The following is a 25,100-nucleotide window of genomic DNA, read 5'->3' as shown; positions in this document are numbered from 1 at the left end:
TTGTAGATTGTGAATAAATTAGTGTTAAAACCTCACTGAATTTCCCACACCACATAGAACTTCAACGGCCTTATTGCAACATCTTAAACACCCAATAACACTAACTTAATCCGCACAAGTTCTTCTTGCCCTTCTTCCCGCAAAAACGCTCGAATCACGCTCCCATCTCTAGCAAAAGCAAGCTGTAGAGTCATGCTGCAGAGCATGCCTCGAAGCAGTGCAAGCAGTATACAGAGTCCACGGAGTGTTTAAGTGAAAGGTAGAGACCAAGCAGGAAAGTGGAGTGGAAGTGGAGGTGGAGTATGTGGAGTACTCGTTACGACTCCTACCTGGCACCGAATACGGTGATGGATGCGAGGATGGCAGCCAATATGCTGAATTTATTGGCGGATAGGATTTATGCGTGCCGTGCTGTGGCCTTCTTGGCCCCTTCGTGCCAGCGGCAGTGGCATAAGAGACTGACACGAACTCTGCTGCGGATGCTCCTGTTCCAGGCAATGACGATGTTGCTGATGGGTTCGTTGTGGAGTAGACTGGCAAGGACAATGCAGCTGCAATGTCGATATTATTGGATAAATTCCCAATTACTGACGATAATTGACTGGCGCTGGCGTGGCTGTTGATGATGGCTACATTCTCATGTTCCGATGAGTCTTCTCGTGGATTGTATTTCTCTCCCTCTGCTGTGGCTGCTGCTGTTTCATCTGTTACTGGTTCAGCGACAAATACTTCTGTTGTCCCTCCTTCGCCTTCGGTTGCTGTTTTTTGGCTATTTACGAAACCGATTTCAGCTGAATTATTTATCATGTCAGATGATGTTGATGATGACAACGACGAAGAAGAGAGAATTCTTGAAAATATTTCACACTTATGCACACAAACACTCAACACACACACACCCACAAAGAGAGAACACACACACACAGAGAGATAGAGCAAAAAAAGAGAGCGTTAAGAAACAGAAACCAGAATCGATCGATTTTGAGTGGAAGTAGAAAATTCAATACGTAAAAAATATCAAAATATTAAACACGAATAATAGGAAGAATTCAATTATCAACCAGTTAACACTTTCTCAGTCGCTTTTCGTAGTTGTTTTTATTTTAATTTTAATCATTTTTTATCATTTTTAATTATTTATCTTTTGTGTCTTTTTGGTTTACTCATTTTTTTTAGCCACGCACAATTAAATAAATGTTTAAATTTGCTTTAACGTTTAACGTACAACAATCAAATAGATATACGAATATGTAACACAAATGGTTATATTTTATAGACAGTCAAGTATTGTGAGTTTTTTTCTTTAGGTTTTCGCACTTTCAGTGTGTGATTTTTGTTATTTCTATCAATTGTCTCGCGCATCGAGCAGAGTTCGTTCCGATCCCTGTGATGGCAAATGATGGCGGTTCCATTGCCGTTCTCTGCTTTTATAGTTCCTTCAATTGAATCTACTAATTATAGTTAAACAAAAAATAGATCGAGAGATCGTATCATAGCGATACGTCGCTTAGGCATGCGGCATTTACTTGATTGAGCGGAGGTTTTAGTATATTTTCTTTTTTTGGGGAAGGAGGTGTAAATGTTTTGCTCTTTTACAGGGTGGCTTATCGTAATGCTGAAGTGACAGAAATTACCATCGCACATAGCTAAAATAAATGAGAGCAAAAAAAACCTTTACAAATTCTATTACCTCCCATTCACATATGGATATTGTTTGCTCTTTAGGGCTACTAATGCTGCAGTTGGGTCAAGGAAAAAACCCTCAAATAAAGCCCAAATAAGTACCCAAGAACAAGCCATAAAAATTCCCATTGAAAATATTCAAGTTCACCCAAAAATAAACCAAAACTCACTTTCTTGGTTTCTTTTTCTGCCAAACAATTGCGTTTATGCACCCTGCCTGCAGTCTGTTGTATTTTCCACTTTATTGTGCTGGGCCTCTTTGTCACTTCACTTTCACAGCCGGCGAACCATCGCCGATGTGATATGTCTCCTCCTCGCGTCGTTTTTCACGTTGATTTAAATAAATTCTTTTTCACTCAAAGGTTTTTTTGTCTGCTGTTTTTTTTATGTATTTTCGATATTCGCGACGAGAACATACGCGTATTGGCAAAACTTCGAATCACTAAAAATAAACTAACATCAATCAGAGGCAGAGAGCGAGAGAGAGGGAGTCGACACCGATGGCAACTAATTAAGCAACGTCACACATGCAGCATCAATTAATGAAAAAATAACAATGGGATACCAAAAACGAAGGAAGGATGGATCGAGGGACTCCAATTCCGAATTGTTACATTTGGTATTTAAATACCAAACAATAAACACAAAAAATAAGAACAAATCAGAAGGGAAATTGGAATTCTAGCACGGAGGGGAGAAAATAAATCAAATACGTTGGGTGTCGTCTTTCGATTCGAACTGATTGACGTCGAAGCTGCAACTAAGCGTTGGGCGCTGCCATGGACCACAGAAATATCACATCCCCAACTCTGTGGATCGCTCACACATCTCTCCGTCTAGATTTCTCATCATCTTCATCGTCTCGCGAGGAAATATTGTGATTCTCGTCTGCTGCAAAAACTTGTTTCCAAATGTCGTTTTGCTCTTTTGAGCTGTCCATTAGTGTCTTTAGTCTAGATTACTTTTTTTATTCAGCTCTCACAATAAGATGTGTGCAAATATTCTTGGCTCATTCGCACCTCACCTTACCTCCCCATCTAGTGTTTATTGTTGATATTTTTTGTACGGTTGCTAATGAGCTAATTAACACATTTGGTTGTGCGCCTCTGCTCTGACGCAGTTTGTTGTTCACAAAAGAAGTTTGTCGCTGAGACGGGGCGTAGATGTGGACCTTTTTGAAAAATGGAAATGGAAGGCAAGGGAAAAGGCAGAGAGAATGGCTAGGGAAAACGAAGAGGGTAACGTGGGTTTGTGTGTGAAAAGAAGGAAATATGGTGAGCAGAACCCATATAGCAGAAAGCCGAAATAGCAGAATCGTTAATAAATTAATTAATCACTTGATTGCACCAAAATTGTTTCAATCGGTGCATTCTTAGAGCCACAATTAATATAAAAATATAAATATAAATATAAATAATATAAAATAATAATATTTGAGTCTTTGAACAGCAGAATGTGTACATAAATAAAAATATCAAATTTTTACTCCTCGGAGTTGACTATAACAGATCTTAGTGTCGCGATACGCCTGACAGACTCCACAAGACTCCACACAACATTCCTCATGGTTTTTACATAGAAAATATATATGGAAAAAAACATTGCATCGAAACTCTCCAATTGATTCTGGTACCCAAGCCACACCATAATATGTACATGTACAATTGTGTTTGTGTTTACATTCCAGATGCAAACTTTCCCCTTTTTCTTTTTCATTGCATGTCCCTCACTTGACATTATCATGAGTCTTCATTGATTTCCACACATACACAAACAGATCGAAACCGAGAACAAGCTAGAAATGCAAATACGTATGCAATTTGCTTAAGGTTCTACCCTACACAAAGTTTTTTCTTTCCGTAATTTCTTGGCACATTTTGCATTTCAACGCCCTCTGCCTATGGCGCTGCTCTGTCCTGTTCCCTGCCCTGCCATATATAACGGCTAATTTGAATTTTTATCATGTTTACAAGCAAACAATACGTGCATCATCATCATCATCATATTCGTTGTAGTCGAAAGTAGAAGGAGAGCAGGCTAAGGGCTTCTGCTTCTGTTGTTCATTTTGATGCCGGGGAAAACCTCGCAAAACATTTGCATATCGATTTCGTATGCAGTGAGCAAAAATTCATATGTTTTCGCGACTTTTTTACAACAGCAACAAATAGGGAAAGCTGTTTCCCTGCTGCTCTGCGGGTGCTCCTCTGCTGATTTTTCCTGACTTCTGTTCTGCTGCTTTTCCTGCTCTGCAAATGCAATCCACGTAAATTTCTGTTGTCGTACTCCAAAAATTGTGTGGAATAAACATGAAGCTGCTTACTCCAAATGGTGGGCTGGACAGACTCTCCTGCACTCTCTCTTTTATTTGGAAAACTCTCAAAATAATAAGAATTATCCTACAGGAATCATATCATCATGGATCATATTTTCTCCCATATACACATAAAATTGTACCCACTTTCCGGCCGCATTTAAGTCTGCATTAAGCCGAAAAGGAAATTGTAGATTATTTGAAAATTTAAGAAGGCAACCCCACCCCGCTCCACACCCACCACTATCCATCTTGCCTGCAAATAGGAAACTTGACATCGCCTTTGGGTCTTCCTTCATTTTTGTACCCTTTGCTGTGGGTGGGGAGCCCTTAAGCTCGTTGTCTGTTTGAAGTTTGCTTGCATGTATATTGCTCTGATTATCACGTTGCAGTTTCCCTCCCCCAACCCCCTCGATATACACCATTTCCCCCCTCCATTCGGTGTCTCCTTTTTCTCACTTTTGCTTACTAATTTGATTTGCTTGAACATTTTGCCGGAGCTCTGTTGTCTCTCTCGTCTTGCCTTTTATTTAACCTAATGCAAATCGCTGTTATTACTGTACTTATTTTCCCTTAGTCCTTTTCCGCTCCTTTTCGCCCCTTTGTTCTGTTTAAAACAGTTGAAGTATTTATGTGCTACTTCCTCTCCTACTGCTGTTACAGGGTCAGCGATAAAGCTATGAGCCGCAGAAGTGTCATAAAATTTGAATTCAATTTTTCTTTGGATCTTTGTTCTTTGGTCTTGCAGCAATTTGAGTGGAAATATGCAGACATATGTTTGGTATTTATGAATGCGGTACATGAAAGGAAAGGAATGGAAGGGAAAGTGTGTATGGGCTTTGTGTTATTGGCACTTGGAGAAGAAGAATGGTTCTTGTCATCAGTTGAATTTCTAATGAAAGATTAAAGGTAAACAAGCCATTGGGGATTGGGAATTTCGATTTGATGGGATTTTGAGTTACTCGCAGAGAAAAAATAACTTACAATTTTAATATTATATTAGGCTGTGATTTATGCAGTTAGGGCATTGCAAAAGGGAAGTGTTTTTTATAAAATGTTTTCATTATTTGGTTCAAATATATTTGATGTTGCAAATAAAAATAAAAACTTTCTTAAAACTAGTTGTATTTATTTTTCTATATTTAACAAGTAAAAAAAGAATAATATCTGTATACTTTATATATTATTTATTTTTTTTTTAACATTTGTTAATGTATGTTTATTTAGACTTAAGTTTTTATATATTGTTAGTTATTTCATCAGATTAAATGTCAGATGTTAGATTAAAAAGATACAGAACTATATTTGAATATTTTTTTCTGGTTGGTATGTGTACACCAAATATAGTTCTGTGTCTTTTTAATCTGACATGTTTCTCTGACTGTAGCCCAAAAAAGATTTGCAAAGGCAAGCTGCCACTTAAGTAATCTTACAAAATTCTTTGTCTTACATTAATGTCATTTTTCAAATGTTGAGAAAAGACTCAAGACTTCAATGCATAAATTGCGCACCAAAAAGACAACACATCGAAAAATATTTCATTGTACTCGCTTTTCTTGAAGAACTTTTATTGGTAGCCATTTTAGAGCACTGCAAAATACACATAACACACAGATACACATAAAATATATCTTGTGTTATTTCTGGAGGCTGCTTCTGCTGCTCTGCTTCCCACGTTAAATCCTTCCACCCAACTAAAAAAAAATCGTTTTAAAATGTTCTTAGAAGCAGCCATCCTCCTGCTGCTGCCAGGAATAAGAATAGCACGAGGCGAGAAAACCAATCAAAGGCTTGTGTCCTCTTTAGCATTTGCTGCCATGCCAAAAGGTATGCAACACTCAAAGGGGGCTCCGGGGTGGTGTGGTGGGGGCATAAAAAGTGGAGCCAAAAGGCAGGAAACAAAAACTCGGCGACTCACTCAACCATTTTATTAAATTGCCACCTTCCGTTTGTTGTTACATTGAGACGACGACGACGACTCCTCTCTCTGACTGTCTTTTTCTATAACCATTTTTTCGATTTCCCGCACCCTCCCCTCAATCTTCCGCCCTTCTGGCGGTAAACCAACGTTGGAAAGTATGGAAAAAATAAATATTTCTGTCTCTATTATATGGCTTCTGCTCTCGGCCCACGAACATTTTTTTCCGTAGTTTTTGGTTTTTTTAGAGGTTAAAGTGCCAAATCACGAAACAAGCAGCAACATTTTTCTCCTTCTTGTTTTGAATCTAGGAAATTGAATGGCAAGTGCTGGGGCTGTACTCCCCTCGTGTCTATAATGCGGCAAATGTTGGATCGAGTCCAACTTAAAATTTGCATTGAATTTTTAGTTTTAGGCGCAATGCGGGCGGCGTTAGTGGCAGCCAGGCAAAAAAGGCTTATCTGAAATTGAAAATGGGCAAACACCCTCGACACACAAATGCACTTAGGAGGAAACACATACACTACAGACACACCCACTTGTAATGAAATCAAAGACAGACTATGCAGATACCCTACAAAGTTTATCGAAAGCATTTCATTTAATGTGAGTTAAAGAATGGGAAAAGTCTTACAAAAATTGCACAAAGTTGGGCAAAAACTACTACAAAATTTCAAAATATTTTCCGCTAATATTTGACATTTATTTTGCAGTTTAAACAATTCACTTTTAACGCACTTTCGAGAATATCCCTATGCGTTAGTTTCGCACTATTTTCCGCTCTAATTTCCCACCATTTTCCGCTTATAAGCCAAACCCCTTTTTAGCCGATATGGGAAAACTATCATTTCCATCATTAGCAAACACCAAAAAAAATTAGGGAAAAAAAAAACCAAAACATTAGTTAAGCAAACACTCATGCTCCATGGACACAAAGAGACAAAACACAGAGAGAGAGAATTATTAAGCATACGCCATGTTGTACAAGGGTAATTACATACAGCTCCTAGATGCAGGGGCTAACGCGATAACCAGATCCGGAGGAGCTGCAGGAAGAGAGAGAGAGAGCTAAAATTGTGAAGGTGGCTTTGTGGAGGGGCTTATATTATTCCTCACTTGGTAGGAAACCCCGCGCAATGTCAGATAAACTTTTTCCACACGACTCGTTCTTTTTTTTACAACTTGTTCGCAATAAACGCCGCTAGAGGTCGACAATTAAAAATGGCATTCCCGCGCTCTCCACGCTAAGCGCGCTTTCTGAGCCTCTCCCTCGCTCGAACTCTCTCCCTCTCTCTCTCTCTCTGTGTGGGTTAAAAGTCAACATTTTTGTGGTCACTTAAGCAGATTAATATCATGGCTAGCTTGGGCAACGTGGAGCTTCCTGTCCTGGCTGCAAAAATTATCATAAATTACAAACATTTTCGGCAACTTTTTTTTGTGTTAAACATTTTTCTGGCTCACATAATTGATGGTTTTTAATTAACTGCCAAGTGACCGACAACTGACAGCGACAGAAAGTTCCAGCACAAAGGGGTTTCAGGGTGAGGGACCTATAAAACTGTTAAATGCTATTGCCCGCTTTAAGGCATGCCACGTTTTTTTCACGCAATCAAACTCGGTCGGTGATCGGTTATTTTCCGTCACACTTTCGCTGTGAGTCTCCTTTGTTTGCGTATTTTTTAGGAATAGAGTTACATAGAGTTACGAAAAGAGTTACAGATATAAGAATATATAGAATAATATAAATATTATTTGAGTATAAATTTATAATTATAATTATATATATTATTATAATATTTAAATAACAACTGCGAAGCTCAAGTTTCCACCCAAATAAATTATATAAAAAAATCCCACCGTAAAATCTATTTCAAAAATATTTTCAAACACCATTTTTTCTCACATAGGAAATCAATTTTCAGAATACTTTCTCTTTGGGGCATGGGCCCATGCAAGCGTAGCCGCCAATTTTATAGTTGGTCCTGTTCCACAGAGCACATACAAGGAAATATTTTTCACGCCTCGCTGGTCACTTTGGGTCATGCGTTTTGTTGATTTGTTGGCGCTGCCCAATTATGTTTTCGGTGCCGGCATACTTTTAGTTACCCGCAGGAAATGCGTCAATTGCACACCCGCAATTGGTTAAATTCTTTAGCAATAAACAAACAAAAAACTTACCATTGCGATTCTCACTATCGGCGGGCTTCATTTGAATGGGATGATACATCTGTAATGAAAATAGAGGAGAGAAATTTAGTGTGAAATATATGAATAGAATACGGATAAAGATATGTTAGAAATATGTGCGGTTTTCATTTTATTTAAAGTTATTTTTTAAACAATAAAAAATGGCGTACAATATGTCAGGAGTTAGTTTTGCGGACCGTTACTCTTGTGGTTATTCCATTGCTGTAAACGTGCTGCAGACAGCCAGAAAGAGGCCAGAGAGAGATAAGCCATCAAAGATCAGAGATCACAAATTATAGTCCCCTGAAATTCCACGAAAATTCCATTGACGTTCCACGTAAAGGCCAGGCACTCTGCACAGCTCTCAAAGCCAACCACTTTCTCTTGTTAAAATCTAACGTATCGCACCTCCCAATTTACCATTTTAATCACATTTGAAATAGTAGAGCGCAGTATGCTACGGCCCAAAAAGAAAGGAGGGTCGAAGACCGCGATTAATTTACAAAGCTTTAGCCTGAAATGCAGTCGCCAAAAACTAACACTGCAGTTGAAGGGGAAGAGGGTTGGACACCCTTCACTTAAGCTGCATAATGAATGGAATGCGGGCAACGGGCAAAAGGAGCAGCCCCTCCTTATAGTCATAGAGAAGCAACTACACAAAGCTTCTGCCTAAATCCTTGACAAAAGCCAAACACATTTATTCAGCGGTCGCTAAAAAGGAACTAAGAATGAGGACGTGGCAAAGGAAAAAGAAGAAATGGGGTTGGGTCCACCGGAAAAATCCTAAAATATGCGTTGGACTTTGCAGCGTGTTTTAAATGTAATTTTTTGCACACACACACAGAATGCTTCTAATTAAAACGAGCTTTAAGCTCGTCCGCACACCAACACAACGAATGGACACGAGGCCAGAAGCTGCACATTTGCTACACATAGAGAAAAAGTAAGTCGAATCATGCACACATGTAAGCTGTTTTTGGGTTCATATGGTTTCTTTTCAAAAGAAAATTCTTGTGAGTGTTGAGAACTCTTATTACCAAATTTATACCGAAGTAAGAAATCCCAGCTCTAGATAAAATACATAATAATTACAAAATATTTCCAATGAACAATTAAATCATTATACATAATTTCCCCAGTGTAGCTGGCGCCTCGTGACTATGCGGACTCTAAACCCTCTCACGATGTGGAGTCGAGCCGTCACGTGTTCAGCTCTAGGACTAGTAGCAGGACCTACCGCGAGGCTAATGGCGCGTGATTTATTGGCAACAGGCGGCGGCGACGGAGAACGGCAGAACGACTACGACGACAGTATACCGTAGAAGGCAATGTCCTTGTGCTTCCCTTTCCCGGTATGTACTGGCACCTGGACTCTGGCCGTAAATAATACACGCAACGCGACTTGTTACAAATTGCAGTAGGTCCAAGTCAACATAGGGTTCGGGTTAAGATTGCTCTCTTCTTAAGGCCTTCGTTTAATTTGCTTCTTTCTCTTCCTGCCTATGCCGCTGCCTCTTCCCTGCTCATGCTACTTCCCCTACTTCATCATTCCTTCTCATTTGCCAATTTATTTATATGCAGGAAGTAGCAATTACCAGTCAAACACAGGCGGCGGCATGGCATACACACCCACCTATCGGTGGGAGGACTCCGCTCCTCCTTCTGCTTCTTTTTTCTCACAATGTCAACTGGTTTTGTGGTTGACTGTTTTTGGCTTCTAATTGGTTAAATTATAGCCGAGAACTGTTTTCTATTGGGGCACTTATCGGTTTGCCTGGCAGGTATAGGCTGGCAAAAAGTTTGGGAAATTGGGAAATGCAGGAATTTTCTATATTAGATATTTTATCGATGGAAATGTGAGGAAGTGAAAAGGATATAATGGCTCAAGCAATTTTGATAATAAAGGGGATTAAATGGATTTTTTAAATTAAAGACTCAGTTGAAAAAATTTCAAAATTTCTGAATACAAATTGTTGGATAAATTTACATAAAATAAAAATTAACAAATTTCCAATCAATCAATACCTAAAAAAATATTCACTCATAATTCATAAATGTTGCTTAAACTTAAGCCAACACCCACACCTAAAAATTACACAAACTTGTTACAACCTCCCCTTTCCGCTAGTCAATTTTTTGTATGCCCTTTCATTCAATAGAAAATTTTACCAATCAACATGAATAACCAAAAACATGTTCCCCGATAACAATCGCCAATTGTGCAGGAAAATTACAAGCCAGCGCCGAACCCTGTCAACCCGTCCAACGGAAAATGAGGCAACGAGAAACGGCAATGTCAGCGGCAACCACAATCAAATGCAGCACGCACATGTCTCTGTCCTTTTATCCTTCTGTTGCGTTTGCCCCGCCAGCGGCTGCTTCAAATGCTTCGCCTTGTTGTACTCTACATGTAAATGTATTATGATTTTAATGGGATTTTTGTAAGGCAGAGAGGGAAATATATTTTATATATTAAATATATATATAATAATAATATAATATATAATACATATAATTTATATATATAATATATATTTTATATATATATATTTAACATGGCATCTTATAGGCCGATAATGTATTTAATAGTGTATTAAAATATTTCCTAAATACGTTGAAAATTCCAGCAGAATAGCAGCAAAAATACGATATAAAAATGTATTAAAATACATAAAGTCTGATCTTAGAATAAATCAAGAAAGAATACCAGAAAATATTAAAAAATTTACAGAAAATACTAAAATAGCAGTGAAAATACTATAATACAGGCATAAAAGACTAAAATATCACCAGAAAATACTAGAATATACCCAGAAAATACTAACATCCATCCATCTTAACATAAAAAACTGAGTTTCTAAATTGTAAATTTGTTTATAAAAAAGAAACAAAATAGAAAACTTTCAAATATCAGGCGCTTGCAAGAGTATTCAAACATTCGATGTCACTCTTCCTTTTTATGGTTCCCCTATTGGTCCCGTTTCTTTTCACGCTAGAAATGTTCTAAAATAAATATCGCAGCTGCAGCAGCAGCAAAGCGCGGCAGAGGCTACGAGTACATGCAAATTATGTCAGTCGTCGGTCGTGGTCTGGGTCTTGCTTCCCTCTGAAGCCGATAGCGTGATGACATAAGCATTGTCCCTAGGAGGACCCTTTCTTTCTCCCTGCTGCTGCTGCTGCTTCTGCTTCTAGCCAACACATGGCTTTCAAATAATAATAATATTCAATGGTTATTTGATGGCGCTACAGAAAAAGGAGAACACCAAAGAAGCGAGTGAGAAAAAAAAGCGCAACATTGCCAAATGTCGCTCGCTTTTGCTGACGTGGCGCCCTATCTTTCACACGCAACCTCGTTCTCCGCCACTCTTCGTGCTCTTCCCTCCCTTTCCCTATGCTACGTTTCCTTCACGTTTCTCTTTATTCGCTGACAACTCTTCAGAGCTTTGCTGCCGCTGCTGAGGCTGCTGCTCCGAAGTGCAAATTGACATTTTTGTGCCTGTGGTTTTCTCTCTTCGCTTTTTGCCAACCAAAACAGAATTGAATGAAAAACGCTGCTCGTTGCACCGAAGCATGCATGGCCTTTCCCTTAGGATTGCCATTCGCTTTAAAACGTTTTAAATATTCTTTTGATGCTCAGTTGAAAGGCTATAACTTTGTAAAATTATGTGCAGTTACAAAATCTCATAAGACCTGAATCTGAATCTGAATACAATTTCTATGATTATCATCTATAATATTCTCCAATTTCCAAAAGATTTCAAACATAAATTTACATGAAAAAATTCCTTTGGGCCTTTGCCATTTTCTAGACCTCTACTCATTCCCTTTATTTCTCTGTGCTCTACAACAAACCAATCGAAGATAGTTCTTAATACTTAAAAAATAAATCCACAAATTTGAACTCTCGCCCTGGCAGGAAGGGTATCCCAAAAGATAAACTTTTGGTACGTGTCTTGTGCTAACAGTTTTCGCTTCTTTTTTTCTGCGTCACTTTTCGCTCGTACTTTTTTTTCGTACGTTCTTTCGTTGTCTTCTCTCATTTTTAAGCTGCCACAAGATACAAGGCTAAACTTTTGAAATAACTTGCATTTTATAGGCAACTGTGCAGTGCGGACAAAAACAGAAAAGAACCCGAAAAAAGACAAAGAAAAACCGAAACTATATTGAGAAAGGAGAATAGGAAAGGAATATTTTGTGCTGCGTGATTTTTTTCCGCTCCCCCGTTTGGTATGCATTTTTATTTTATTTTTCTGTTGGTATATTTTTTTGGGATCTTTTTGTATGCGGTGTCATGGCTCTGTCTGTCCAAACGCCAGTCAATCTGTCAGTCAGAGAGTCAGTTAGCCATAATGAAGGAGGCGGCAGCAGCAGGACACTAGGAACCACGATGATGATGGGATGGAGGTGAGATGAGGCTGCTGCTTTGCCTTTCCCTCACTATCCGCCATTTTCTCACTCTGCCGATCTCTTTCCCTCACTCTAGCTTCCTTTTTGCCTTTTTGTCCTGTCAGCCGCGTGGCATTTCATGACAAGTTTATAGAGTTTTTTCCTGTTTCGGTCACATCAGCTGAAATTCCAATTAAAGGTGAAAGAAAGCAAATATCGTTGCCCCAATCCTAATGATGTAATTCTGTATGCAAAGAGCCAAGTGAAGGCTGCTCCAATCAAGGATTAGAACTTACCCCAGCGAGTGTCTTCACATTATGCAAAGCATCCTGCGCCTTCAGTGCGGCTCGTCTCGTAAAGAATGTCACAAAACAGCAACCTGGAAAATAGCGTAAAAAAATTGTACACAACATTAGCATAAGGGCTAAATATAAGTTAATTTTGCAACCCCCCCACAAAAGGTTGCAAAGAGAAATTATGAAAATTATTGTTATTAGCAAAGTAAGGCAGAGGCAGGGGAAGAAACATGGGCGGCCCAAAAAGGAAGTGCGAAAGAGACAGGAAACGGCGTATTTGGATGCCAAAAGTGTGCCCAAGGAAACAATGGGCGTGGCAGCAGGGCGTGAGATGTGGAGCGTGGATGGGCGTATATGTTGCAACAACATGACAGCCTTGCCACTAAATTAAACATTATGGGCACAACCCAACCAAATGTGTCGCATTGAAGGAAGGAGAAACCCCTTTGCTGCTACCAAAACTAAGCTCAAAGGGGGTTGAAAGTGGTTCCATGGGCGGGTGGGAGTAAAGGGGTAGACAGGAATTGAGAAAGGGAGTAAAGGTTGAGTGCTAGTAAAGGTGTTGGAATTTACGCAGTAGTAAAGTCTGGCAGCGCCATACAGGCATATTAAGTGATACCTAAAGCCAAACATTAACGCGCACAAATGTTCATGTCTCCGCGACCTGCCACCCCAATAGTTACATTTCGTGAATAGTTTCCATTTAGCCTAGAGCTCCCCCATGAAACCTCCCCAACTCCCCATGAAAATCTGTGAATATTGTATTTAGGTGGGCAATAAAAGCTAAAGTTTATTGATGATGTCTTTTTCAGCTTGGGGCAAACTAAATAAATATTTGCTGAATTGGATTTATAATTATTCATTTTCTTTACTTTTATTAGTTTATTTTTCTTAATGTTTACTTAATTTTGGACTATAAATAGAACGCCTCTAAAAACTCAGCGCAGAATGAAACAAAATATGAACATAAATGCTGTTATTCTCAAGAGAGGAGCTCTTACTGGAAGTGGTTTTTTTGTACAGGACTAATGTTCATTCCCTATATACAAACACAGAAAATTAGAACAAACAAATAGCACCACAAATAAGTTTTATAATTTTCGCCGAACTGATAACATTTCCAAATTTAGAAAGAGCCCAAAAGTCTCAGAATATAGAACCACTTGGTTCTTGGGGTGTTTCTAAATTCGGAGATTCTACTGTAATAATAAAATATATACAAATAAAAATATCCCAAACATATCCACATTTTTCAGTAAGGGACAAAGAGTAAACTCTAACCAAAATTCCACAACTCTCTCCCCTATGGCATTTCATTGCAGTTTGACCAAACAAATATCTGAAATGTTTTATAGGTTGCATTTTTTATGTGGCGGAAGTTCTCTACTCCAAATCTCTACTCTACTGCTCTGTGCCAAATCTGTGGCCAAGGCTCACACACACACACGAAGGAGCTTTGGTTAAAATCCATTTCCAGCTCATGCACACATCCTTCGCTTTTAGCTCCCTGTCCCTCTCGTCCCATTTACCACTATGAGGCCTACCTCAACCTGTGTGACGTCTGCGGCGGTAGCGGCTACAACAAAACTTAATGCGGGAGAGGTGCTGGGGGGAGGGACTGTGGCCTGCCTGTGCCTGGCAATAGTTGCATAATGCAATTACCCATGAGTGTCCGTCCACGGGTTGGAGCGTATCGTATCGTATCGTATCGTATCGTATCGGCGGTATTTAGTGGTAGTGGAGAAAGAGGCTCGGACGGGGGTCATTCTCTTACTGAGGCGTAAAGCTCATTCGGCCGTTCAGCCGGGGTGTTGCTCTCCCTCTCATAAAACCTCTCTCACGCAGCAGGTAATTCAATCTGTCGCTGGGTTTTTAACGGCGGCAATGCAACATTTTCCTGAATTTTCCACATATTTGCAAATATTTTTCATTTCTCCTTTTTGGTTGCTCTTTTTTTTAATATCCGGCAAAACGAGGGAAACAGAGAGGGAGAGCGGGAGAGAGGTTAGGGCTGGCAGGCAGCGACCTCGCCACATCCGATGTATGCGAGTGAATTATGGGCTCCAGGTACCACTCCCCCACAACACTAACTCACTCTCTCTCACTCTAACCCCAACCCCCCCCACCCACCCACCAAACACACACACCCTTTATCTGTATATTTGTCTTGCCTTTATTTGCCGCCCAAACGGAACTTAAAGATGGCAAGGCAAATGTAATTGGATTCCCCCAAATTGCCTGCCAGAACATTAAAATGTTTGATAATATTCGTTGCGAACAGTCCGTGATTCAGTGGATGGCAGTAATTACATTGCAATTAATTTAAATTGATTGAGTTATCGAATTGAATGACATATTTACATCGACATATATAAAACTATTTGGCAAACAAAAAACAGGAAGAATTTGAACTGCAAAATGTTTCATATTTATATTTAAGTGTGTAAAACTGTCTGAAAAATAATTAAAAACAATTATTTCGGAAAATTTCGGGAAAATACAATACAAATGTATTTAGAAGATGAAAATGTCTGATAAATAAAGCACAAGAATTCAACGATTTTAAAGCGCTTTTCTTGCTTTGATGTTAAAAAAATTGTTCAGAAATATGGTTTACTCTAGGAAACAGTTTCGAAACGCTTTAAACCACTTAAATTAAACAATCCACAATTCTATTTGACATAAGCAACAAGAAATTAATCCGCTCTGTCCAGCATACAAAAGTATCACATTTCCTTGAAGCTACACAAAGGACATTGGAAGAAAATAAAAGAGAAAGACATATAAGGAATAAAATAAAATTTTACTTCAATTTCAATTCACAGGAATGGAGATTAAATATCGCTTAAAATTAAACTGGTGTTAAATGTAACAAATGGAAGGAAAATCGAAACCATTTGAAATGCAATAAAACATAGTCAGAGAGCGAACGGAAACCGGAAGCGAGAATGTAGATAAGGAAAAGTTAGCGAGCGATAACGAAGGAGTGGGAACACTGCATCAAAACAACTGTTTAAACTAAGAGAGAGTGAGCGAGAGGTAGAAATCTCACACAATTCCCATTATGTTCAGCATGTCAGCTGTAGTAAGAATCAAGCCCAAGCCACACACACACACACCCAAGACACACCAGCAAAGAAACACACCAACCGACCCAAGCACACTCTCGACCCAAAGAGAACAATGCGTTAAGGAAGTGAAGGGAAGGAGGAGAGTGAAAACTAAAAGAAAAAGCAAAGAAAACGAGAAGGGACGTGTGATACGCTTCTTACGCGTCACAACTTTTATACCCGGCACTCAGGATTACATCTGCACCTTAACGGCTATTTGTCAAATTTTACATTTTTTCTTCATCTGTCATCTACATCTACAACACTTCCCACATCAACACGCTCCGTTAGCGCCGCCCTTCCCTAGACCCACACACTGCAGACTCGAGGCAGAGGCACCGTCCGCACACAAAAAAAAAACAAATATAAGCTGCGGGACGGGGTGGTTTAAAAGTCGGAAGAGGAATGGGTAGGGGGAGGGCAGAGGCAGGGGCCGAGTGAAACAGAAGCAGAGTGTGAATGAGAGAATGTAAAAAGAACAACAAAAGCTGCGGGACAGGGTGGGTTTAGCCACTGGAAATTAATATCTCCATTGTGGCTATAATAATAATCCGATCGGATCCGAATTTGGTGATCTGATAGATATGGCCATTTCCTACGGAATGGCGTTTTTAGTTTTCTTTTATATTCAAAACTGTAGATTTGGGAGGTTTTCGCCCTTTTGCGAGGGCGAAATGGGGCGTGGCTCATTTTTGAAATACACTGGTTTCAGTGTGAGCATACAGCAGTCTGGAGCCAACATTTGGTGGCTCTAGCTCTTATAGTCTCTGAGAACTAGCCGAAAAACAAGACGGACAGACGGACAGACAGACATGGCTCTATCGACTCGGCTATTGATGCTGATCAAGAATATATATACTTTATGGGGTCGGAAACGCTTCCTTCTGTGCGTTACATACAACCGTTATTCCCCACAAATACAATATACCCTATTTACTCTTCGAGTACCGGGTATAAAAAGGAAGGATGTAGAGTAGGAGCAGTAGGGGGAGAATGGAACATCGATGGATAGACAACGAGTAAAGCTGAAAACGACACCCAGTCACGTTTTTGGGACAAAAAGAACTTAATCCCAAGAGTGGGTAGCGAAGATGAAATCGAGAGCCACCAGACAAGACGTGCCAAAGTCCACCAAAAAGGATACACTAAACACAAGCACACATACACAAACATACTATACATATAAAATATATATGTATTTGTATGTCTGTATCCCGTGGACACACGTTGCACCGCCGAACACGAGTGCTGTCGAAGCAACGAAACGAATTAATCGAAGTTAAATAAATCAATGTCCTTAAAACTTTTCGCCACACACACAGATACACATACACAGATATTTACGGAGTGGAATACACGAGAAAGATTTAGAATAGTAGCAGATCAAATGGATTTTACGTACAAAAATTATGGCTTGAATCAAAAATGGTTGCATCCATCGTATGGTGGGGGTAAGACACTGCCACTAACTAAAACAAACATCAGCTACACCAATCCAACTTAGTTCATGACAGAAAAATTATTGAACTTTAGGTTAACGATAGTTTGAAGTAACTAAAGGAAAGTGAAGTTGGAACCACATCGAATAATAGTTACAGATATGTAAGTTCAAAGAGTCAAACAACATCTTCAAAATATGTTGAATTTTCTTTACTATTATTTCATATCAGTTTCGAGTCTATTTTTTTTCTAAATTGTGATTTATGGTTTATTAAAAATTGCCGAAAGTAAATGAGGGCCAAAAGCCTCAGAGAATGCGCCTGTCCTTTCTTTTATTCTTTCCATCCCTATAGCTTGAGATATTTCCATCTAAAGTCTGTTAGTCCTATTACTTCTTAAATGAAACCCTCTTTAACTGGTCTCCTAGCATCTTTTACACATCTCTTTTATCTCCCATCTCTAACTATCTAACAGGTAAGGAGCGTCATTGGCGTCCTTTACATGTAGACCGTGACAAATGTTTAGCAATGCCTCAGTGGGAACCAAAAGTCATGACCAAATCCAATTTCCAACAAAAAAAATATCCAGCAGAAACGTTTCGAAAATTTCCCTTGCATTTTAAATTGAAATTCACTTTTTCCATTGCAGAGACGAAAGATGGGTGCTGGAGAGGGAGGATGGCTAGAATAAAATTAAGTGAAATTTTATGCATTTTTCACGCTCAGTGCAGCAGCTTAATAAAAATGTCCAGAGCACAAAGTTCCACAGAAAGAGAAAGAGAGACAGAGACAGAGAGCGAACGAAAGAGGTGAGTTAGGCGCCAGCCTAGGCAGCCGATGAAGATAAGTGCGTTCCTTTTCTTTTTTTTCTTTTTTTTTTTTCTTCAGGAAAGACACAGCCAGAGTGGTGCTAGGGCGGACATTGGACAGCTGGTCTTAGAGATGAAGAAGGAAAAGCTTTACGAAATGAAGTTATAAAGAGAGCGAAACCCAAAAGATAACGAAAACTAAAGGAAGCTGTCCACTTGTATACCACACACCCCCCACTCATTTAACCTCTATTTCCAACCCCCTCTCTCACACTTTCCCCTTTCTCACTGTCTTTCTGTGTGAATTATATTATTTCTTCTTCGTCCCTGCCTCTTCTGCAGTTCTCAACTTTTCTGGTTTGGTCAGCGGTTAGTTTTTTTTATATCGGACGCCATAAATCACAGCACGGCGGAAAAAATAGAGAGACGGGCCTTTGGTTCAGTGGGTGTGGCCCTGTTAATGCGGAACCGTGACATATGGTCGTGTGCCGGGTTTAGGATTTTCTCAATTGAATATGGTATGAGGGATTCTGCTTTGCTTGAAGACATAAAATGAAAAAATTGCTGTATACATTATTCTTATCGGTGAAACTAATCCAAGTGCTTATTTGTAAATCTGTAATCGGAGAAACTAATCGAAGTGCTTATTTGTAGCTCTGTAATTTATTGAGTAAGAATTGAGTAAGAAAATGTTCTATGCCAAATTGGTATAATGTTTTAATTATATTTAAAAATTTTTTAAGATGTTCAATTCTGAAAAAAGTTATTTTTTTACAAAAAAATTACACACAAGTTAATTAACTGAGTGAATTATAAACTATGTAAACTATAAAAATATTTTAAATTATATAAAATGATGTAAAAAAATTACAAAATTGATTCTAATAATTTTACGAATATAAACACATATTCTCTTTAAGAGAAAATCGAACATTTCTCCAAACCGCATGGTTGCAAGCGTGTCTTAATTCCACTTTGAACTTAATTCTTAAGCCATTTTTAACTAGCATTTCGGTAAGTGAAATCTTAATTTTTGCACCACAAAGTTGGCTTCGCTTTTGGTTGGCCGCAAAATCAGTAGAAAACTTAACACATAAATTATATGACAACATACGAAACCAGAGCCCACAAACATTTTACGGCGGTGAAGGAGGCAACTCCCTTTTAAAGCCACCAAACAGCTTCCATCTCTCTTACACTCACTCGCTCTCGTTACCTCACTCTCTATATCTACTTAGTTCTCTTTTACCCACTCTCCAGCTTGGTCTCTTTCACTCACTCAATATCAAATTAAATGTTACACACATCGGCGGGTTCTATCCGGCTTTACCTGAGCAATCTGAAATGGAAACCGCAAAAAAGGATCCTTCTCGCTACGGTTGATGGCTGCCTAGCACCCTTCTACCACTGCACTATGGTCCCAATGACCACTTTTCTTGGCCAAAAGGTAATTTTTAAAAGTTAAAACCAAGACGTGGTTTTTGGCGCTCTGTATTAGAAAAAGAGTGACCATCAAAGTTGCGTACCAGAAATTTGCATAGATGGCGCCACCATCGCAAAATCAGCTGTGAAACCCAGCGGTCATTATTTCGCAGCATGTGCAGTGAAAAAATGAATATTTGATTGCTGTTTTAAATATCTCATAAATTGAAATATACGATTAACTAATCAAATTTTTTGGATGCATTTTATTCAGTAGGCTTTTTACTACCTGTTTTGTAATGTGAACAATATCTAGTAGTTGGCGATGCCTTCGTAATTGTATGTTAAAGTGAGGCCTTCAATATGTATCAGTTCGTAGTAAAAAGTAATGTTTGAAAAAGGTTTTTTTAATAGAGTGCCACCTAGTCCCACCTTGAAACCTATTTTGTGTCGTGGAGCAATACATGATTGTTAAAATGTATATAGTCGGAAATGCCACATTTGACCACAACTCTTACAATTTGCATTTATAGATCATAACCTCAAATTTTGCCGTTCGGAACACAATGAAGAAAAAAATTGTGAAGTAGGGTGCCATAATGCATTGCATTTAAGCCACAGTATTAGTCACTAGCTATTTTGGAGGGCTAGAGTTTGATATCCCGTGTAATATTGTTTTATAATGAAAACTCCTATGGAGAATGCTTCGTGGGAAAAAAAAATTCGAATATCTTGGATTTTTAAGCAGTTTTAATTCGTGATAAGACTTTTTCTTATAGAATCTTGCACCGCTAAACAAATTCCCATCCTGTTTTTGCTTCTAACATTTTGCGAAAAAAAAAATAAAAACCGAATAAATAATGCTTTGTGGGACAAGAAATTTGATTATATTGTATTTTAAAGCTTGTTTAGTTCGCGCTACTACTTTTTTTATAGAATCTTGCACTGCTTAACATATTCCCATCCTTTTTTGCTTCTAACATTTTGAGAAAAAAAATAAAAACAGATTTTTCCTTTAAAAAAAAAGGTGGTGCCAGGCCCTTTGTCTCAAAAAACAGGCCCCTTGCTATTCTTAACTAATATCAAAAAACTAAATCCAAAAATCTTGATTCGTTCTCAAGTTATTAATTAAGGACACGAAAAGTGGTCATTTGGCCCATAGTGCACTGTGGTGAGTTTCTCCCTTTAGTTACACCCCCTTGGCGTACTCCATCTCCTCTCTGCAGCCCTCTCTGTCCCACACTCATCATCAGCAGCCCTGTTTCTATCGCCGACCGCAAGCGCTAATAAATTATGACCCCAAGCGCTTAACCTTGTGCCGCTCTAGTGCCCCATGACCCATGGCCCAAGCCTCTTCCTCATATCCCTTTTAAATTTCCTACCCCTCTCGCTCTATCACAGTCGCTGCTTCACACTTCTCACCTTTATCAGCAGGCCGCAGAGGAACACAGAAAACCATAAAACCGCAACACACACAACAACATAGAGAATCCAGGAGACCAGAACCAGAACCACCAATAGGTACAATCAGGAGTATATTTCGAGGACCACCAATAACTGCCCTCCGCTAACAAAATTTAGTGCCAAAAAATGAAAAACAATTTTTGTTTAGGGCGGCAGAAATAGCCCAGAAATACTTTTGCCGAAACGAAAAGGAAAATGTTTTGGTGGTGCTCCTCGTTTTGCATTTTGGTTTCAGTTATTTACGACTTTCTGGTTCAGAAGTCAACCATCGCACTTAAATGTGTCATTTTGCATTTTGTTTGGTTAAGAGAAAGGGAACAAAGAGAGCGAGAGAGAGAAATAGAGGAATACAAAGGCAGAGAGAGGGAGAGCGAGATAGTTCCAAGCAACAGACATTTTGGACCAAGTTTCAGGATATGGATGGGGAGGTCAATCCTTTATAGCCAAAAAAACAAAACTGAGTTACATAAAGTTTTGGTGGGCTAAACAGAGAACAAAAACGAAACAAAAAAGGGCAAAAAATGTATCATGCAAGAGAAGGACATTTTGTACACAAAAAAGAGCAAGAGACAAAAAGGCAGCAAAAAATGTTGTCAGCAGAAACGGAGAAAACGCTGTAAGCATATTGAGGTACAAAATGATGAGCTAGAAAGGTACCCTGGGGTATGCCAAAGATCAACATTATTGTTTAACAATTATTTGATACAAAAATATTTTAATATCACAAATAAACTTTCAGATTCATTAAAATAATAAAAAAAAATAACAAAAATTTCTGATTTACTATAAACAATTCATTTGATCAAGTATTATTATTACTTTTCGCATTGAATTATCTATCGTTATTTATCCCTTAAATCATATAAATTAATTGTTCGATTAAAATCGTTAAAAATATGTTAACCCACTCTTTGTCTATCATTTACTAAAGTCTAATATGCCCAAAGATCACCACCCAACCTCCATGTTACCAAAAGAAAACCAAAGGAATATTCTCTTTTATTTAGGTCACTGTGTGTACGCGTGTACGAACGCCTACTTTTCGCTTTTGCGCTGACATAAATAATAACTTTGAAATGCAATTTGTGTCGATTTTGTGTTTATGATTGCCAGAAGGAGGAAACACCAAGTGACAAACAGAAGGCAGAGCAGGACAAACGGCTGCCCAACACGAAGAGAAATAACAAACATTCTCACATGGTCCTCGTGAGCACTTAAGCTATTCAAAAGAATGAATGGAATGGGACAGCATAGATGCGCTATAAGCCTTGATAACAGCTAAACATCCTTAATAAAGGCAGTAAAGGTACTGCAGATCAGAGTTGGTAGCAGCTGTAGCAAGTCGCACTATACTTGCCTTTCCGCTTGTCATAAATCATCAGCACAACGCGCCACTTAAGTGCTTCTAAAACTGTTTTGTTGCCGCTTCTCCCAATCCAGGCAGACCACCAGGCAGGCACGCCTCCATATTAGGACACAAAACTGGCCACTGTCCAGAGCCAAAGCCCACACGACCACTTGCACAAAAATAAGGATGAACCTGTCAGCTGCAGTCGGAGAGGAGGATGCGATAGGATAGAAAAGCTAAATAGACAGTTGGATATAGAATAACAATGACAGAAAATACACAAAACGGAATGGAATGAATGAATGTTTGTGGAAAGATGTATGTATATACATACACAATGAATGGTCTCGGGTCGAGAGTAGAATGGCTATTGGAAATGGAAAAAGATTAGAAGTGGAAAATTCCGTTATGAATGAGAAAGAGAGAAAAGAGCACATCAATAAAAATAAACTTGACTGCAGTTGAGAGGCTTTCAGACAGCACAAAAAAAAAGATGACAGGACAGCACACAAATGAATGACGGAACAGAACAATGAATATATTGGAATAATGAAAAGGGAATCCAAGTCGGTAAGAGAGAGGGAACGAGATAACAAGAGGAACTTTATTTTATTTAGAATGAGTAACTTGGGTGGTAGTAGATTATTCCCATTTCTCTGAGACCGAATAAATATAACATATTTGAACAACATATAAATTCAAGCAAAAAATGTAAATTTAAATCAATTTAATATTTCAAGAGACAATGAGTACATAAAATGCCTTTAAATATTATTTATTCTACGCAAAAATTTATTCCATCTTTATTATTAAAGTTCAAAGCCTCAGGTATGCCCTATTCAATCTCAATCAATTGATTAAATACGAAAAGGTACATTTAATACTACTGTGTGAATATTATTTAATTCAAAAGAGATATCTTGCTCTATATTCTATGTATTTTTGGCACGCTTTCCATTAGTAAAGCTTCGGAGAGCCGGCTCAAGGCTATTGAAATTTTGCCTCAAACACAAATAGCGGAACAGAAAGCAATTTGCTGATGAAATGAAATGGTAAATGCAAGGGAGAATGCAATTAAAAGGGAGCGGGGGCGCAAAAACGTAGAAACTAAGTAGAGGAAAGACACAAATGTGTGTGTATATTGTGTGTGTGTTGTGTCTGGGCAGAGCATTTCTCAAATTAAGTTTGTGTGTTTGCCCTGTGTCTCTGCGCTCTCTCTATCACTCATTTACATGAAAGGGAGGAGAAGCTTCAGTGAGAGCTTTCGGGTATTTACCGCAACAAATTCGAATGTAATTTATCAGAGCCACAGCACAGCACACGCATAAGCCAAACAAAAGAGTGAAGGAAGAAGAGTGATATGCCGCCCAAGGCTAGAGAGAGAGAGAGAGAGCTCCCCCGCTCAGCAACTGAGTTGATGTGCATGTCTGTACCTCATTGCAGTACAGTAATAATGGTTGTTCCTATGCAAATACAACAATACAACAACCCTCCTGACTTCGACTTACCCTTGCTAATGCCTGTGGCCTTGTCGCGCAGCACATTGATCGAGTGCACCGGTCCATACTCCTCAAACATCTCACGCAGCTGCGACTCATCCATGGATTTGGGTATTTGGCCCACAAACATCTTGATGTTGTCTGGATCGGGTTCCTTGTCGCTGTAGGTGACGGTGGCATCGGAATCCAAACGGAAGCACGAGTCATCGTCCATGCTCACGACGACATTACGATTGGCGCTGCACGGATTATTATTGTTGTTGTTCACCAGTCCGGCCGTAGACATAATACCGTTGCTGCCAATGCCCCCCACGAGCGAATTGTTGCTGCTGCCCAAACTACCCTGATTGTTGTTGCCGTTCAGTCCGTTATTGTTGTTGTTGAGCAAAGATGGATTATTGTTGTTGCTATGAATGGGACTGTTGGGCAGGCTATTCGTAGCGCTGCTACTCTTATCGCTCATACCAAACGCACTGCGGGAGAAGAGAATTGGAGTTAGCACAGTGCTCATTAGGTAGAAGTTAAATATTTAATGGTTTTAGTACATGTTTTGAGTATTTTGTGATCAAATATTTTGATAAGAGACTACAAAGAAATTGTTTTTTTGTCTCTTTGATGTTCTTAGTTGGTTTTTCCACAATAATTCCCCACTGTAACTTACAGTTATATCTCCCACACATACTTACTCCAAACAGAGATCAGTAGTACTTTTCTCCGAAAAATCAAATATCATACGGCGATTTGCAAGAAACGAAGGGCGGCTGCTGAACATATTTGTGATCTCAAAAATTTTTACACTGTCGACTCAGTAGGACAACAAAAATTTAATAATAGTTAGAATATAACGGCAAATAACCACGTTCAGTCAATACTTTTGACGCACACGGACAATCGAATTCGGTTTGACTTTAAATAAAAATTGAATTGAAATCGCCTAAAAGAGGATTTCCATTTAACACTGCGACACTCGAAACTCAACGTGACTAATTAAAAAAAGACTATATATTCAATATATAATCAGGGGGGAGGGGGGGTACACGCACGCGCAGCGACTTCAACTAAGCGGTTCTTCTACTTCCTACACTGGCAATCGTCGATGGACAAATGGACGTGCAATGCATTTGGCTTGCATTCAAAGGCAAAAAGAAATTCCAGAGGCTTCCAGGCCTTCCAACAGAGAGGGGTGATGCAGAAGCTTGGGTAATAGAAGAAAGCGATAGGAAAGGGA

The 25,100-nt window shown here is 38.9% G+C and overlaps 1 protein-coding gene across 3 annotated transcripts in view; it reads right to left on the bottom strand.

Annotated features, from left to right (window-relative positions):
* Positions 1-25,100, bottom strand: part of LOC117581678 (CUGBP Elav-like family member 2) — a 95,802-nt gene that overhangs the window by 26,899 nt on the left and 43,803 nt on the right. The window contains exons 1-4 of one of the 3 annotated variants that reach the window (XM_034269052.1): positions 24,559-24,973; positions 23,882-24,345; positions 12,782-12,864; positions 8,091-8,139 (exon numbers count right to left, since the gene is read on the bottom strand). In XM_034269052.1, the coding sequence (XP_034124943.1) occupies positions 8,091-8,139; positions 12,782-12,864; positions 23,882-24,345; positions 24,559-24,644 (682 nt within the window). In that variant the 5' untranslated portion in view covers positions 24,645-24,973. Of the gene's footprint in view, positions 1-329; positions 471-8,090; positions 8,140-12,781; positions 12,865-23,881; positions 24,346-24,558; positions 24,974-25,100 lie in introns of those variants that run through there. The other 2 variants (XM_034269051.1, XM_034269053.1) reach the window with 2 other exon arrangements.

Source organism: Drosophila guanche, unplaced genomic scaffold (genome assembly GCF_900245975.1).
Source record: "Drosophila guanche unplaced genomic scaffold, DGUA_6, whole genome shotgun sequence".
NCBI classification, from domain to species: domain Eukaryota; kingdom Metazoa; phylum Arthropoda; class Insecta; order Diptera; family Drosophilidae; genus Drosophila; species Drosophila guanche.
This window is presented reverse-complemented; position numbering and strand designations above follow the sequence as displayed.